At 40.9% G+C, this 14,727-nt stretch overlaps 1 protein-coding gene across 1 annotated transcript; it reads left to right on the top strand.

The window, feature by feature from the left end:
• The first annotated feature begins 1,183 nt into the window (after positions 1-1,183).
• Positions 1,184-13,742, top strand: LOC112558940 (zinc finger protein 235-like). Its single transcript, XM_025229709.1, has 4 exons — positions 1,184-5,145; positions 9,526-10,150; positions 10,276-10,433; positions 10,594-13,742. The coding sequence occupies exons 2-4, from the start codon at positions 9,540-9,542 to the stop codon at positions 11,052-11,054; spliced, it is 1,230 nt and encodes a 409-aa protein (XP_025085494.1). The 5' UTR covers positions 1,184-5,145; positions 9,526-9,539; the 3' UTR covers positions 11,055-13,742.
• The last annotated feature ends 985 nt before the right edge of the window (positions 13,743-14,727 follow it).

The raw sequence follows: 14,727 nt of genomic DNA, 5'->3' as shown, positions 1-14,727 counted from the left end.
TACCTCTCCGAACTCACTCCCATCTATACGCCCTCGCTTCTTCGCTCATCTTCTGACGCCAAACTTCTTCGAGTTCCACTAAGATAAAGTCTTTCTCCTACCAAGCCCCATCAAATTAAAAGCATGCTCCTTACGAGTGCATGCGCTATAAAAAAAATCTTTCAATTGTTGTTAATATAATTATTTTTCCATGAAGAAACTTTAAAAACTCAGATATTGTGCACACTCATCATTATGTGATGCATTAGTTTGTTTGTTTGTTTGTTTGTTTCTATGGAGAAGCTAGAAACTATGGTCGATCTATTGGTTGGAAAATAATGTCTCAGTTTGAATCACGAACGTGTATAGTTGGATCACGAACTAATATCCCTGCATGGACTGCTGGCAGACGAATTTTTTTTTCCAGTTAACTGCTAAAGCGAGGCATTAGACGACATCGCTTCCGGTTTATTCACCTTCTTTGTTTAGGCTCGCCAAGACTAACAGCGGAGAACTTCGCAAGAGGCTAAGCGTTGGTCTTAGACAGACAGCAGTCCACCTATACACGTCCTTGGGTGGCTTGCTGTTTTAGCCTCTTGCGAAGTTCTCCGCTGTTAGTCTCAGCGAGCCTAAACAATGAATGTGACTAAACCGGGAAGCTTTGTACGCACCATCCTCGTTCTAGTAGTTAACTGGAAAAAAGTAATCTGCCAGCAGTCCAGTAATACAAGTTGGTGATTGCATTAACTCTAAACTTTTGTTCAATGTAATAAACCAAAATGCTAGTTTTAAACTGTTTGTCTTCAGGCTGGAATCAGGTACATTATAAGATTTGCAATAGTAATGAAGCTACTTGAGAATTTCTACTGCAACCGGAAGCTTATCAGATGCTATTTATACTTTCCTTTTCTAAATACAGTGCCGATCAGGAAAACATAGATTTCCTGGAAGGAGGAGTAGATGTCAAGATCACCTTACGTATCCACCATCGCACGTGTTTTCAGAAATACTAAACTTCCAGCTTGCAATCTTAGTTATATCCGGTTTCATTAGCAGTCATAATAAAAAAAAAAAAAACCTTTCAGCTTGCATGCAAAAGCGTGTCTGCACACACTTAAAAGTTTAGTCCGGGAAGGAAATAGAGGGATTGGGTGACAAAGAGGCTATACATGATCGTCATTAGTCAGGGTCGGCTTACCCATGTTCAGATATCATCTTGAGCACGCGTGTTCTGTATTTGGTACCTGTTTACAGGACCAGATCCTGATCTTGCCTCAGCTGCTGGCTCCACACAAAAAAAGTTCTCTTCCCCACCTCATCCCCCCAATTCTTCATATTAGTCTGACTTTACACAAGCAATTTGTTGCTATAAACCTCTATAGCTGTGTTGAGTTCCATTCAGTCCCTTGAGATATATTGGTCGCTGGGATAGTTTACTGGGTGTTGCTGAGTGACAGTCCACAGGTCCGGCATGGTTTGCATTCTGGTATTCTCTTTTCTTTTTGTTTTCAATTGTACCTTTCAGATAAATCTGTATGTCCTGGAGAGGAGTGTAGTGAGGCTGCTGAAGGAAACAAAATTACACAAAAACTTTTTGATGCAGATATCTGAATCAATAATAAAGATTTTCTAATATTCTTATCTTAAATAATCAAAGTGCAGTTGTGATTAATGTGTTCAGTGAATCTTTTACTCCAATTAAGAAAAAAGCTATCCTCATCCAGCTGGTACTGGTGAATGGATCTTGTAGCTGGAAAGTATTGTTGTGGCAAGGTCAAGGTGTTTTCTCATCAACCTTGTACGTCCTTTTTATGTCTCTAAGCCAGAGTTCCTGAAAGGAATCCATGCTATCTTTTATGCAGACAACTTGGTTTTCTGGTGCTTGGGGGAAAATGAAACAATGACAACATAAAAGATACCATTCTCCCTGAACAGAATAGCAGCATGGACAGACAACTGGTGTGTCACCCATCAGAGAGAAAACAACAATCGCCCTTTTATTATGAGAAAGCAGGCTGGCACTGGAGAACAGGGGCGAATGAGAAAATCCTCTAAACTGTGTTTCAAGGAACTGTGAGACCACACATTCAGTATGGGTCAAGCTCTTGGATAATAATAATCAAGACACACCAACAAATCCTGGACAAAGTCCAGAACCAATTATTAGGGACAACTCCTGGGGCCATGAGAACAACAGCAGTAAAAATGATGGAACAGATAACAGCAACATCTCCTTTCAGGTGGTGGCCACACCACCAAGCTCTCGCTGCACCAACTACAGCAGCAGATCAAGCTTAGACTTTCAGGCTTTCTTTCTCACAAATGCCTGTCTGTGCTGCAGGCTGCACACATTAACAGCACTGAGAAATATCAATTTTCTAAAAACGGTCCTGCTGTGGTCACCCCGAAATTGTGATATTAAAGGTAATTAGCAGGTTGACAGAATGGCAAAAGTTGGGGATGAAGAAAGGCACGATGAAAACAAAGTCAGAAATGGAGATCCTCATTAAGGCTCTGTAGAGACACCCCCTTCAAACAGCTACTATTCAGATCAGACCAGATGATCATTTTCCACCTCAAGACAGGCTGTAATGCACCACACTTGTACTCAAAGCAACTTGTGTCATCTCCAGTGTATTTTTGTGGGGAAACAAAACACACACAATGTGGTATAACAAGAGAGGATATCTGGGCATGAATAGTTGTCAAAGTAAAAAGCAGAGCAAGTGTCCAACTGTGTGCAGGAAAATAACCTAATGTAAAGGCCTACACTTTGTAAGTACAGTGCAAGCGTTTGACTATGTGCAGGAGGATAATTAAACGGTGATGTGAATTTTTGCACAGAAGAACAGTTGTGTGAATCTTCATTATAACATAATAGGAAAGAAAAATTAAACAACTTGCACTAATTGACACTAGTTTTTATAAGTAAAAGCATGAAAATGTCTGCTGATCTGTTAATCCTTTACCAAATAAAGATGAATTCTGGTCTCCAAGCATATTCAAAGCAAACAACAATAATAGTTCATGTCTTACACTGTTTTTGGAGTAAGTGATGTAAAAAGCATGCTGAAGACAAAAAGTAAGCACATTTTCGGACTCCAACACAACATGCACTGGCTCACCGCAAGGCTGAATTTATGCCTGCTTTTGTTTATCTTCTATATCAACGGCTGTTGCAGTAACAAGGGTCAATACCTTGTCAAATTCTCAGATGACACTGCACTGCTCACTCTTCTTAGGGGTTCAGTAGATACCCATAGTGTAGCCTTGGCTGAATTTAGTGCTCAGATTGATGTCAATTTCTAAGAATTTAATGTAAGACCAAAGAGATTGTCTTTGGTTTCTGTCAGAATTCTCCACTACATTCCGTGTCATCTATGAAAATGAGGCGGAAATTGTCAATACCTTTGAATACCTGGGCACCATCTTCAACAAGACTTAGCTGGGATCCCAATACTCTAGTTTTCATGAAGGTTCAACAGGGCTTCTTCCTTCTCTGAAGCTAAAGTCTTTCTCTGTTTTCCAAAGATATATTCAGCTATTTTATGTATCCTAACAGCATGCTGTCCTTCTCAATTATCTGTTTTTAAAACAGTTTACCAGTGAAAAACAAGCCAGAGTAGCTTACATTATGTTTTATCTACTGCTCCAAAGTTATTGGGACTGCCCAGAGTGCTCTTCAGACTCTTCAGGCAGATACTTCTGAAAGTGTCTGACATTCTTCACAATGACAGGCATATCCTGTCACAAGAATTATTTTCAACTTCTATCAAGCCACCAATTCTGTGTACCTGCATGGAGGACCAACTAAATGAGGCTGTCATTCGCTATTTCAGCCATGCGACTTCTGAATGTTGCTGTGCGCAAATTATGTAGCTCCAATGTAAGCCTGATCATACATATATAAGTCAATTTGGTGCAGTGGATATGAACATGTTGTGGCATTGCTGTTTATCTTCCATATAAAGCTGCCTCTAATTGCCCTATGGGTTAAATAAAGTCTTATCTTAAATCCGAATTTCTCATAAGGAAGAGTAAGCACTTTTTCTCTTTAGAGGCAGCTCAACTTCTTTTCTTTCCTATGCAGATGTGCACATTTATAAGCCTGCACATTTATCTGCACCTTTGTAACAGCTAATGTTGATAATAACTGAATTTAATAGCTACTACAGCTACCTTCAGTAAAACATAAAAATATAAGTGGCAGTAAGTGATAAAAGTAATCTGATTTATTGCTTTTAAGTGCTGCTGACAACTGCATAAAGCTATCTGTGTGTAATGCATTAGTAAAAGAATAAAAAAAAAAAAAAGCTAAAAAGAGATATGAAAGAACATGAAGACAAAAATAATTTCAACAAAACATATTTAAAAGGATATATGTTATCTAAAGGTAAAGAACAAAGGCAAAGTAAAACACAAAACAAAAACAACCAAACAAACAAAAATCAAATGTGTGTGCCATACCTGTTTATAACACCTTTGCGTCTGGTTAACTAACCATTTCTTAGTTAACTTTCTGCACAACGCTCGGTACCAGTCATGAAACAACTGATGACTGACTTTCTGCGCATACCTCAACCACTAAAATTAATGTTTAACGCTACCTTATTGGTTACACTTTTTGGAACATCTTATTAAATGACATTAGACTAAGGAAACACTTCAGTTATTCCACCTCATGCCGGTAATGGCGTTGTGCTTATGTGGGTTATTAGTCCTAATCCTTCGCCCTACCGAATGTTTTGGTTGAAGAACAAACTATAATCTTAAAGGTTATCATTACTATGACGACTTTTCAGCTAAGCGCCACTACTGTAAGGGATCTGAAAGTAAAGTCTAGACAGTGCTATCGATTTGTCTCTAAAGAAACAACCATTTTCGTCACACAAAGAGTTACCTCCCTTGTTTTCACTCGCCAGATGGCAACGCTTGTCGATGTAGGAAGCGACGATGAATATGCTGATGACGATAGCGACGATGCAGTCACCGTGCAACATTTCAAGTCAGCGGTGACTAATGGAACTGTCAAGACCTTTACTCTGTGAGTGAAAAAAAAACAACTTAACAAAATATATAGCAGTCTTTAAGTCAGCAAAAGTTTGACAACAACAACAACACCGCCACGAAATCGGCTGTGACAGTCGCAGCGACGACAAAGCGGAGGTAAGAATGAAGGTCGATGAATGCAACGACTGAAGCGAGGCCCTGCTATGGCGGCCATGTTGACGAATCGTCTGCTTGATGTTAGGTTCATTTCGAATCAGCTCTACTTTACGGGAAGATCATTGTTTGAAAAGCTCTCTCGGTGACTTTAGATAATTATTGACGATACTTTCATCGGGTTTTAATTGCCGACAAACCCAACGAGGACTTCGTCGATGTGATGCTATGTTGGCAACAGTTGGCGGACTCGCGAGGCCAGCGACATTGCGGCGCTTCGCAAAACAAGAGTTATTTCCCTTTACTATTATTTTCTATTGCTGGTCCGTGAATGGCGATTAAAGCATAACATTCCAGCTCTCACTTTGCTGCGTATACACGACCGTATTAAACTCTCAACAGCCAGCAGGATACGAAGACTTTCATAGCTTGGTTGGTTAAGTGCTCGCATTTCGTTATCCATTCAGGAAGTATTTCTGAATTTATATATCACCTATTATTTGTGAATGGGAAGCAGATAAGAAACACTCAACATTCCGGCGCTTACCTGGGCACACAGTTCCAGAGCGTTTTAACATCAGTTTGAACGTAGAAGAGCCTTTCTTTTTTTATTCGTGACTGCATAGCCGATTTCATTTCATCAATCACTACTCGTTTTTCATGTTGATTTTGGGAGGGAAAAGTGCTTCTACCTAAAGGCGATGTCATACTGTGTGATGCAAGAGAATTGCAGCACTCTTTATATATACATAGTGTGTAAGGGTGGGGGAGAGGCGGGATCAAAGAGTGCATGAACGTCTTAAGAAAATTACCGTGAATATTGAAAGAAAACAATATTTTGGAGAGAAGAAAAAAAAACCCTACACATAAATACAGTAAATTTGTCTCTGTTCCCTGATCATTAAATCAACATCAAGAAATTCCATCAAAGCATGATGGAGTTACACTTAAAACAATTATGGACAGGATCCTGACAAAATTGTTTGATGATCTCTGTTTTATGACACAAAGATTAAATGATGAAGATGTATTAAATTGCTGTTACAAGGAGTTGTAATCTTTGATTAAAAAGCTACAAAAATATCAACAAACACTATAGCAAGTGTAGTTTTGCATAGCTGCTTTGTTAGTTGTGATAAGCAGATCTCATTAATGTTAATATAAGAAACAGTCAGATATAAGTTCATGATTTAGTTCTTTTTTATTTATTTATTTATAAAATTAAATATTACATAATTTTAAAATATTGAGTGTAAGTTTTAAAGGAAGCACTTTCAAGTGTTCAAAACTGGTATAGACAGAATATGCTAAACATGTTTAGCAACAATTTAATTTAGTACTTGAAGATTTGACACTAGGATGCCCAGGTTTTCTTTTTTTTTTTTTGATAGAAAAGATATGTTGTATGATTAGAAAGTGCATTAGATGCATTCATATTGAAGATAAAATATTGCGGATGTAAAAATAAAATCTATAAATACTGGAGGAAAGTCCTGTTTCAAGTTTTTACTGGTGCTTTCACCTTTCAGACACATGGAAAGTGAGCTGTATTCTGCATGAAGAAGAAGATTAGTACATAATGAAGGTCAGGTTTAGATGTTGATTCAGGCAACTGTATATGTATAAAACAAAGAATCCATGATAAATTTTTAAATAATAATAAATACAAAATTTGCAAAGAGCATACTCACACTCCTAAGGAATAGGCTCTTAGCACTTAAGAACAAGAATGAAACATGGACAGCATACGACGGACAGGAAAACAAACAAATAACATATGAGCTGTAACAGAATAAACATCCGTACTAAACGAAGAATAAAATTAAATACAGAAAACACAAAGAGGAACCAAATAACAAGAACAAGAGCTGAGAGTAACATGATATTGCAAAAGGAAGGGTGTGAAAAAGGACTAGCATTATGGGAAAGGTTGCTATGAGTAATGTTTAAGGAAGAGGTGTGTTTTCCGTGCACGTTATACAAGAAACTGAATAATATTTAAACATAAGGTTGTAAAATTGTAAATCAATACATTTCATGCCTTTATGCCTCTCATTCCCTAAAAAATTGGATAGCTGGAATGGAAGGGTTGCTTAGTAACCATGTCTATTAACAGCTCATCACCAAAGAGTGTAAAGTTCATTTACTTACTGGTGTTTTTATTATTACTGAAAGTAATCATAACAAACTAACAGATGTCACAAATTATGTAAAGAAGTGTTTTTCTTAATAGAACAAATGGAGACAGATAAAATGGAGATAATTTCATATCAGGAAAAGGCGTTTCATATTTGTTAATGGATTGACTGAATATTTGTATTTGCTTCCTATACACAAAATTGCCCATCCCTTCAGTGTTAATAGGTGCTAAGAAGGATTTTTTTTAAAGAAATAGTGATGAAAATGCTTATGCAACCCATCCCACGTGCTTTTTGTCTTAAGGTGTTTTAGGTGTTCTTTTACTGCTGCAAAGACTGGATTATTAAATCAAAGTAGTAAAGTCATTTTGCTGGAAGCATTTTGTTCTTCTATGACAAGATTCCAAAACTGATAACTTACCCCCACCAGATTCTGCTAAATTTTAGTCGAGCATTATAGACATGAGCTTTGTATAAGTTTTTGAGAGAGGATATTAAATGAATAAAAAAGAGAAAAAAAATTCAGATATCTTTGAAGCAATTTTGATCAAATTAAAAAACAACTATAATTGTAGAATGCAAAATTTTGGCAGATGTGGCTTTTTTTTCTTGTTTTATTTCATTTATGCAACTTCTGGAAAAACACTCATCTATCATTAAAAATAGGAATTGCATAATAAATCACCAAATGACAACCCAAATATCTACAATTTGTTTTATATATTTTTCAAGACATCACAGTGAAGATGCACTATGGCCTTACAATGGCCCTAATCAGTAGCTTAAAGACCAACCCGAACGGTTTGCGTATTTTTCAGATATCAGTTGATATAGACGATATAAACCTAACCTATAAATTTTAGACCCCAAACCCATCCTTTAATTATCCGCTCCGATTCGCACCTGCGATGAACAAGCGTTGATAAAAGTGTACTACGTCATTCTAGTGCACCATTTACAACATCGCCACCAGTTAACACCAATCAGAGAGAGAATGAGCGACAGTTTCGGTTACTCGGACGTTGAAAGTCTGTATTTTTTCATGGTTCTGAAAAACTACTTCTGTAGCACGAGAAATGCAGAGTTTCACCGTCCGAATAGCCCGAACTGTCGCTCTGGTTGGTGTTGACGGCTGCAGTGTTGTGAATGGTGTACCAGCGTGACGTAGTACACTGTTAGCGGCGCTCGTTGATCGTAGGTGCGAATCGTAGCGGATAATTAATTAACGGTTTTGGAGACTGAGACTGAAACTTACAGGTAAGGTTTATATCTACCAATATCTGCAAAAAACGCAAACCATTCAGGTTGGTCTTTAGCACCGTGTTCTTACTTAAACTACTCTGACCGTGCACCACAGCCATACGCAGTCACAAGTCATGCAGCCGTACCATTCTGCCATTGCTCACTCGTTCTGCCACAGTTCTTCTTTTTAATCTCTTTTGAAAGAGATGAGATGTGGCGATACAAGAGATCCAGTAGCTTTGTGCCTATCGTTACAGTTGTTGCATCCTGTTTGTGTATTTTGTTCGGCCAGAAATAAGCTCTCCGCGTTATTTATTTTGACGGTGGAATTGCAGAATGTGCACGTCGTATATATTTCCATCTTTTAAAGAATTTTTGCTTTGCTAGCGCACTTTGCGAAGGCGGCAAACTGTTTTGTGATTTAACCCTGACGCATCTTACGGCAGGAACGTTTATTTTCATGTCAGCAGAAAACCATTGTCTACTTTTGACCTAAGAAATCACTTGAAAAGTAAAGTTACAGATTCTAGGGAAAACGAATAAAAAAGTAACTTCAAGTTTTCCTTCGTACAGCTGAGAAGAATGCAGAGGGAATGCTTGATAAATAAAATGAAACGTAAATATTTTAAAAAGAAAATTATGTATTTTACATACAGAGTGAATGAACCTGTCTTTTGTTTGTTCGAGTTTGGTTCGTACTTCCTGCTAGTGCACTTTTTTGGGCAAAAAATTGTACCAGATGTTTATTACAGTGTCGCCATTAGTAAACCTTCAGTGGTGTTGGTTGTTCACAGATAACGTATTTCTTGTGACCTAAACGATTTACCTTGCTATCTTGATATGACAAGCAAGCGCGTTAATAAATTAACAAAGATGTCATTGTTCTAGAATGCAGTTAGCCATTAGCCGCTTGGCAGTTTCATATCGGTTTGAGAGACAAAAGAGCGGTTACTGACGATCGCGAAAATTGTTATCGCCTGTTCATCTCGATGCTTGTCTGCAGGACGGGCTGCATCGATGCTGATGATGGACGACATCGGCGCGACTGCGACCCTGGAGCCGTTGACCGGCGAAGAGGAACTGGAGGACATCATCAACTCCACGCACCTGCCTTCCGAAGACAACGAGACCCAGGACTGCGACTTCGACTCCTCGGGCGGCGGCGGAGTGTCCTCTGCAGCCACGTCGCACACCTGCGGCTTCTGCGGTGACGCTTTCTCGTCGTACGCGGCACTGCTGGAGCACAAGAGCAAGCACGGCGGCGACCGGCCCTACGCCTGCCACGTGTGTGACAAGCGCTTCACGCAGAAGGCGCACCTCATTATTCACCGGCGCACGCACACCGGCGAGAAGCCATACTCCTGCCACATCTGCCACAAACGCTTTGCACAGTCCTCGCACCTCAACAGCCACAAGCGAGTGCACACGGGTGAGAAGCCCTTCTTCTGCAGCATCTGCAACATGGGCTTCTGCCGCCGCCAGCGCTTGGAGGTGCACCTGCAGCAGCACGCGCGCGACGTGGAGGGTCTAATGCAGGCCTCTAAGTCATCGGACTTCATCGCTGCGTCTGCGTCATCGTCGTCCTCGCCCACGGCAAAATTCTCGGCCCTTCCGATGACCTTCCGGGAGTGAGAGGAGGGGAGAATTCCAGTTCCGTTCACCAAGCCGTCTTTCCCGACTTTACCGCGAGTGATGTCGGGGAAAGTCCGGACGCGGGCGGGGCAAGCATCAAGCAGGAGCACATCTCTGATAGCGAAGAGAATGGCTATGGTATCTCCTGTTCCCCTACGCAGTCGCTGCAGCGGGCGGGTTCGACCCCGAAGAACCGTCGCAAACCGGCTTTTGTTCGGCGGCTGGGAACAGAACGGGGCGACTCCTCTGCGGGCGGAAGGCACGGCCTTGCCGACAGAAGTATGCCAGTGGTGACGATAGCGTCGACCCCCACGGCAACAGCCACGCGAGCGAGGACAGGAGCCTTGACCTGTCAGCCCACGAGGCGGCGGTGGACGCGCTGATCAAAATGGCCACCGGGGGGGACCTGGACGACGCTGACCACGTCGACATGGGTGAGTCGGCGGTGTCCGACGACAGCATTCCCCACCTGCTCTTGAAACATTCTTTTTTGGGCGTCGGGACAGGCCTGGTGGGTGGGCCGGACCGGGCCATCAACGGTTCACCACTGGAAAATTTTCAGCGGTGGGACCCGGTCGGCAGTCGTCGTCGTCGTCGTCTTCAGCGGCGGCGGCGTCTGCGGGGGTGGCGGGCGTGGCCTCGAGCCTTTCGTCGCTGATCCGCACCAACAACCGCGTGACGTTGGTGGACTTCACGGCCGATGACCTACTGCGGCATCTCATGTCGCGCGACGACGTGTACCGCTGCGACTTCTGCCGTGTCATCTTCCACGACGCCGCCATGTACCACCTACATCGAAGCATGCACGACAAGATGGACATCCGATGCTGTAACTTGTGTGGCAAGCTGCTGGTCGACAAGTACGACTTCACCGCCCACTTCCTCAGCCAGCACAAATGACTCGACGCTGCTGCAACTTCCGAGAAACATGAAAGAAATCTTTGAGCGTTTCCGCACAGTGTGTCTATGCGTTCTGCACTTATTTTGCCTTACTTCCCAATCGCACTATTTTCCTCCACCCACTCCCGCCTTTGATCACAACTATATTTGATGCGTGTTTGCGTTTAGCATGATGCACAAATCAAGCGTAGAGAAACCTGCATACTTGGGTGGATGCTTGGAAATTCAGTGCATGACAGTAATTCAGAGTTGGGAAGGGGGTGTGGGGTGGTATAACAAGATCTGATATTTTTTCTTCTTGGCAGGATGTGAGTTCGAGAGAGAGAGAGGGGGGATGGGTGGGGGGGGGGGTGGGATAGATTCTGGCCTCTGAATGATGCAGGAAGTGTTCTTAATCTGTAAGTGATTAAAAGAAGCTGTGGAGCAAGAGGCGAAGCCCCCTTTTCGTCACTTTTGACTTTAATAATGTTCGTTTGCCACGTGACAATTCAAGACCACCTATATACAAAATGGATGGACTTTTTAGTACACGGATGTCTCAGCAGGTTCTCTTTGCGAAAAAGGTGTTACTCGGACAGTATTAGCAAATCCGCTTTGTGCAAATTGTTGAAGGGTCTCATGCAAGATAACTCGAATTTATTTTAAGGAAGGTAGGGAGTATGGCTGGGTAAGGGGAGACAGCAAGCTCAGCAGTAATTTTTTTTTAAATCGACTTTCTCAGCGACATCGCTGTTTCTGTGTGCGGCAAGGATCGTGCAAAGCACATCCCTGTCCACGAGACTATTACTCAACGTTTCCCCGTCAAGCACAGTGTTAAACACGTGCTGACTATTTCTTAACACGGCAATAAAAACGTTTGTTCTTTTTTACTTTACATTATGTAAAGACTATTATGATTGGTTATTGACTTGAGATGCTTGTATCGCCGTGATATATATATATAGCCTTAGTTGCTGGCATGGCATAAAACTCAAATAACTTTGAGATGTTCGTAACAGAGAATCCTTTTCCTATCAACTTACTGCACTTTGTTGATGTTTTATTGACAAGCACAGCTGCGCATTTTCGTGTGTTGCATTTGGTTACTTCTTTTTGTTATTTAATTAGTTTTTTTTCTTGTCTCATAGTCTTAGAGTGGCATCTTTTTAACAGAGTAGTTTGTTTAACCGGACAATGGATGCTAGTTTAAGAATTAAGTGGAGCCTGGAAAGCTGAAGCCAGATTGTAGATTTGTAATGTAGAATTACAAGGAAATCTGTCCTCTGTCGTTGATACAGAGGAAGAGAGTTAAGATGTAAGCAGCTAGAGTTAAGCCTACGATTAATGGAAATGAGGTAAAAGATGGAAGTCTACTGGGAAGATGCCTATCTGCAGGGCATCATGATTTTCAGAAAATTTTCGAAGTAACTTAAATATAATTACCCCTTTTTAGGCGTGTTCTATGCATCATACATTATACTCTATACTCATTATACGTCTACCTGCGATCTCCAAAAGCTAAAAACTATGTAGGAGAATAAGAAATATCTCGGGGTAAGCAGCTACAATTTGCTCTGGTCAAAGCTACTAAAGTTGTGGTGCTTAGTATGGATTGCACGCGTCATAAGATCGAAGTAGCCATTAGGAAATGACAATATGTCTGGTCTTAATCCTCGTGCTTTACTAAAACCTCGCGTATGTTCACGATACCACAGTTCCCCACCTGAATTTAAAAATAAGTGACACAGTCCACGTAAAATAATATCCGGTCTTTTTTAAAAAGTTGTAATGATTTTAAATGAATGCTGCGACCTATTTTAAAAGCAGTTCACAACACTCTCGAAACAGTATGTGAATTGAATGTCTTATTAACAGTTTCCATTGCGGGGAACGTCTTCACGGACATACGGCCCACGCTTTTGTCTCCGCAGCTCGACATTCCTCAATATTTCCAAACTTATTCAGAATCTTTAACACAAATCGTGGTTGACATTTTGTTAGAGAAAGAGATTAAAAAAGTAATTTAGGTTTCGTGTGACATTTTGAAATCGTCACATTGTTTGCAGTCTTCAGATGTCTTTTTGACAGGAAAAGGTTCTGGTGAAACATTTTGAGAACGGTGTTCATGCATACTGTACGTGTTCATGTATTTTAAGTACCCAGCCACAAGAAGAGGTCCCACGTCCATAATGTGTTTCAGAAAAAAGTGGTTGGCTGGTATATTTGAAGTGCAAATGTGCACAACGTAAAGAAATTTTAATATCTTTTGACATTCAGTTTTTCACCTCTAGATCCCCTCTCCCACACCTGTCTTATTATTCTGTCTGTCTGTGTTTGTATGGCTGTGTGCTATAAGCGAATTGTGTTAATCTATCGTTTTGTCTGTAACTGTATAAAGCCCACAATGTTTGATGATAGAGTTTACTTACAAAGTCATAATTTTCAGAAAGTATATCAGAGAAGAATTAAATCTGATTTATACAGGGACCCCTTTTTTTAACATGAAATATTTTTGCTTTCCTTTCGTAAAAATTGGCAAGATCGTTAGTCTTGTTTTTCGAATGCAATTGTAAGAAATTATGCTTGTGGAAAACGAAAGGTAGTTTTCACGATTCTGACATGGAATGTCTTTCGTTATATGCTTGATAATATAAACAGCTATCTTGTTTACTACACTGATTAAACATTCCACATTTTGATGTAAACTAATCATGATTGTTTATTTTTTTCTCCATGCGTAAGCTCTTAAAATATACAATGGGTAAGAAAGGTAAGTTTTATGCAAACGAAAATCAGTCAGCTGTACAATATAGTCCCGTCTCTCTCTCGCTCCCACTGTGTAGCTTGTTTTGAAGAAAAGACATTAGGGCCTACTTATGAAGCGAGAGAACGGTGTTGCCCTGGGTAACATGAGGAATTCGAGGATAACCGTCTGGTTTCCAGCTATAAAGTGTCCACACTCCGCACACGGTCTACTTTACCTCAGAGAAAAAGCGATAGCCCTGGTGTAAAGAAACAATCTCCGCGAGGTCTGGGCATAGCATTGTAATTACGAAAACGAGACAATTTTCCTCAGTTCTCCATGTTGACCCCAGGGGAACGAGTTAACTCCCGCTTCGTAACTACGGCCCCAGATGAAAAAATCCCATCGTGGATTACTAAAGATATTCTTTATCTCTCCGGGCTAAAACAGGCCGAAGAAGGACAAGCACTGACCCAGGAGCACCAAATTAGTGTCATTAATACGTTAATATTAAAATCATTAATAGCGTCGTCTGTAAGACAGAGGTGGGATAAATAAGTAGTGCGGGCGAGATCACATTCAAAGGGGTGGGAGATGGCCCTTCAGCCTCCTTACCAATCTCAAAACTCCAAAAAAGTCAGGTCACCTCCATCCTTCTGAACGGCTATAAAATATAAACAGCTAATCTCGAAAAGATTGAAACCCAAGGTTATCCTGCAATGCATCCCCGGAGAGAAGTAGAAAGGGGAGGCAACGGAACAACTTGTCCGAGAACATCAAAGAGTGAATCTGTCTAGTTATCCCAAACCTGCTCTGGGGTTTGCTGTATCTAGCAGAGGCAACGATGAAGTTTCCTATCAGCTTTATGTCTCGTGTGTGTCCCAACCACACCACCCGACCAGGTGGTCGAAGTAGAGATGACACGTGTCCACATAGCAGGGTGTCAACTTA

Source organism: Pomacea canaliculata, linkage group LG3, assembly GCF_003073045.1.
Source record: "Pomacea canaliculata isolate SZHN2017 linkage group LG3, ASM307304v1, whole genome shotgun sequence".
NCBI classification, from domain to species: domain Eukaryota; kingdom Metazoa; phylum Mollusca; class Gastropoda; order Architaenioglossa; family Ampullariidae; genus Pomacea; species Pomacea canaliculata.
The sequence above is the reverse complement of the archived record's forward strand: the minus strand, read 5'-3'. Positions and strand labels throughout refer to the sequence as shown.